The sequence below is a fragment of the Galeopterus variegatus genome, unplaced genomic scaffold, assembly GCF_000696425.1.
Source record: "Galeopterus variegatus unplaced genomic scaffold, G_variegatus-3.0.2 Scaffold1471, whole genome shotgun sequence".
In the NCBI taxonomy this organism is placed as follows: Eukaryota; Metazoa; Chordata; class Mammalia; order Dermoptera; family Cynocephalidae; genus Galeopterus; species Galeopterus variegatus.
The window spans coordinates 269458-270620 of record NW_007727582.1 but is presented as its reverse complement, the minus strand read 5'-3'; the positions used below and the strand labels follow the sequence as shown (position 1 = coordinate 270620).

Sequence of the window (1163 nt, the reverse complement as noted above, 5' to 3'; positions counted from 1 at the left end):
GCAAAACAAAATGAAGCACCAACTGACCTGCAACTCTTGCTTGGTTTATTTAAACCAGCAAGATGAGTGTTATTTGCTTGTTTCTCCTGCATTTGTTCCTTTTAGTATTAAAAAAAAAATGTATTCTACATTCACCCAAAGGACTAGCATGGTCCCAGTTCACCAGGGAAATGGAGCTGCCAAATGTGTTACCACCTTAAGTAGGAAGAGTCCTAAATGGTGAGGGGGGTCAAGTGGAAAGAACATTCAAGGGCCATGTGACACCCTCCTGGGCAGCCAGCACCAAGAACAGAAAGGACCGGCTCTCATCAAAGGAAAGAGAAAGACACCAAAGACTCACTTGGTGGCTCGTTCTGAGATCCTCACTTCCAGCTTGTGATTGTCCACGACGTGACCCTAAGAAATAAAACACGGCTTGTTCCTCTGTTCTTAGAAATACTCAGCAGTATCCTTGCCCTTCACCAGAGCAGAGCCCTGGCTCAAGGACAGAAGGGTGATGGTTCCCCAGCCAGAGGGACTAGTTGGAACCAGGGACAGAAAACAGCTTTTCCCAGAAATGGCTCCTGCCAAGCCATACCGCAGCTGGTGGTCACAGAGACCCAGCCCTTCAATGTTCTCTTGAGCTGTGAGTAGGCCTTGACCTCTATGCCATGCAAGGAACACAGAATTTCTCATTGTTCATAAACACTTTTCAGGCAAAGGAAGCTCCTTAGGTATGCCTTGCAGAGTTTGATTTAGTTTGCAGGCTCTTTAGAAAAAATTCTAAATCACAGTGAAGTTGCATCTAAAGCTAGGCTCTAAAATCAGTCCCTGAAGGTAAAAATGGTGTATTAGCAAAATTACCCTTGAAAATCCCTTAAATCTCCCATAAAATACAGCACCCAAAGCTTTGTATAAACAATTCTTTGTGGCTATATGCACATATGTATGTATATAGTGACATACAGAATATAATACTGTATAAGTGCAAGGTGGAATCTTATTAGTACCTTGGATTATGTGGAAGAAAAAGATGACCACTGAACTTGTAGAGCTGAATGCAAGTTAAATGAGTACATAACCCCTGACATGGAAAGGCCTGGGACGTGGGGTGCCTGGGGTGTGGGACTAAAAGCTTCTTGAGCTGAGGCCCAGCCCAGCTCCCTTTAAGGTGGTGCACATTC

The 1163-nt window shown here is 44.3% G+C and overlaps 1 protein-coding gene across 1 annotated transcript in view; it reads right to left on the bottom strand.

Annotated features, from left to right (window-relative positions):
* The window catches only part of RBM19 (RNA binding motif protein 19), a 150142-nt gene that overhangs the window by 101895 nt on the left and 47084 nt on the right, over nt 1-1163 (bottom strand). Inside the window, exon 19 of the mRNA XM_008577257.1 lies at nt 341-396. Within this exon, the coding sequence (XP_008575479.1) occupies nt 341-396 (56 nt within the window). The remainder of the gene's footprint in view (nt 1-340; nt 397-1163) is intronic.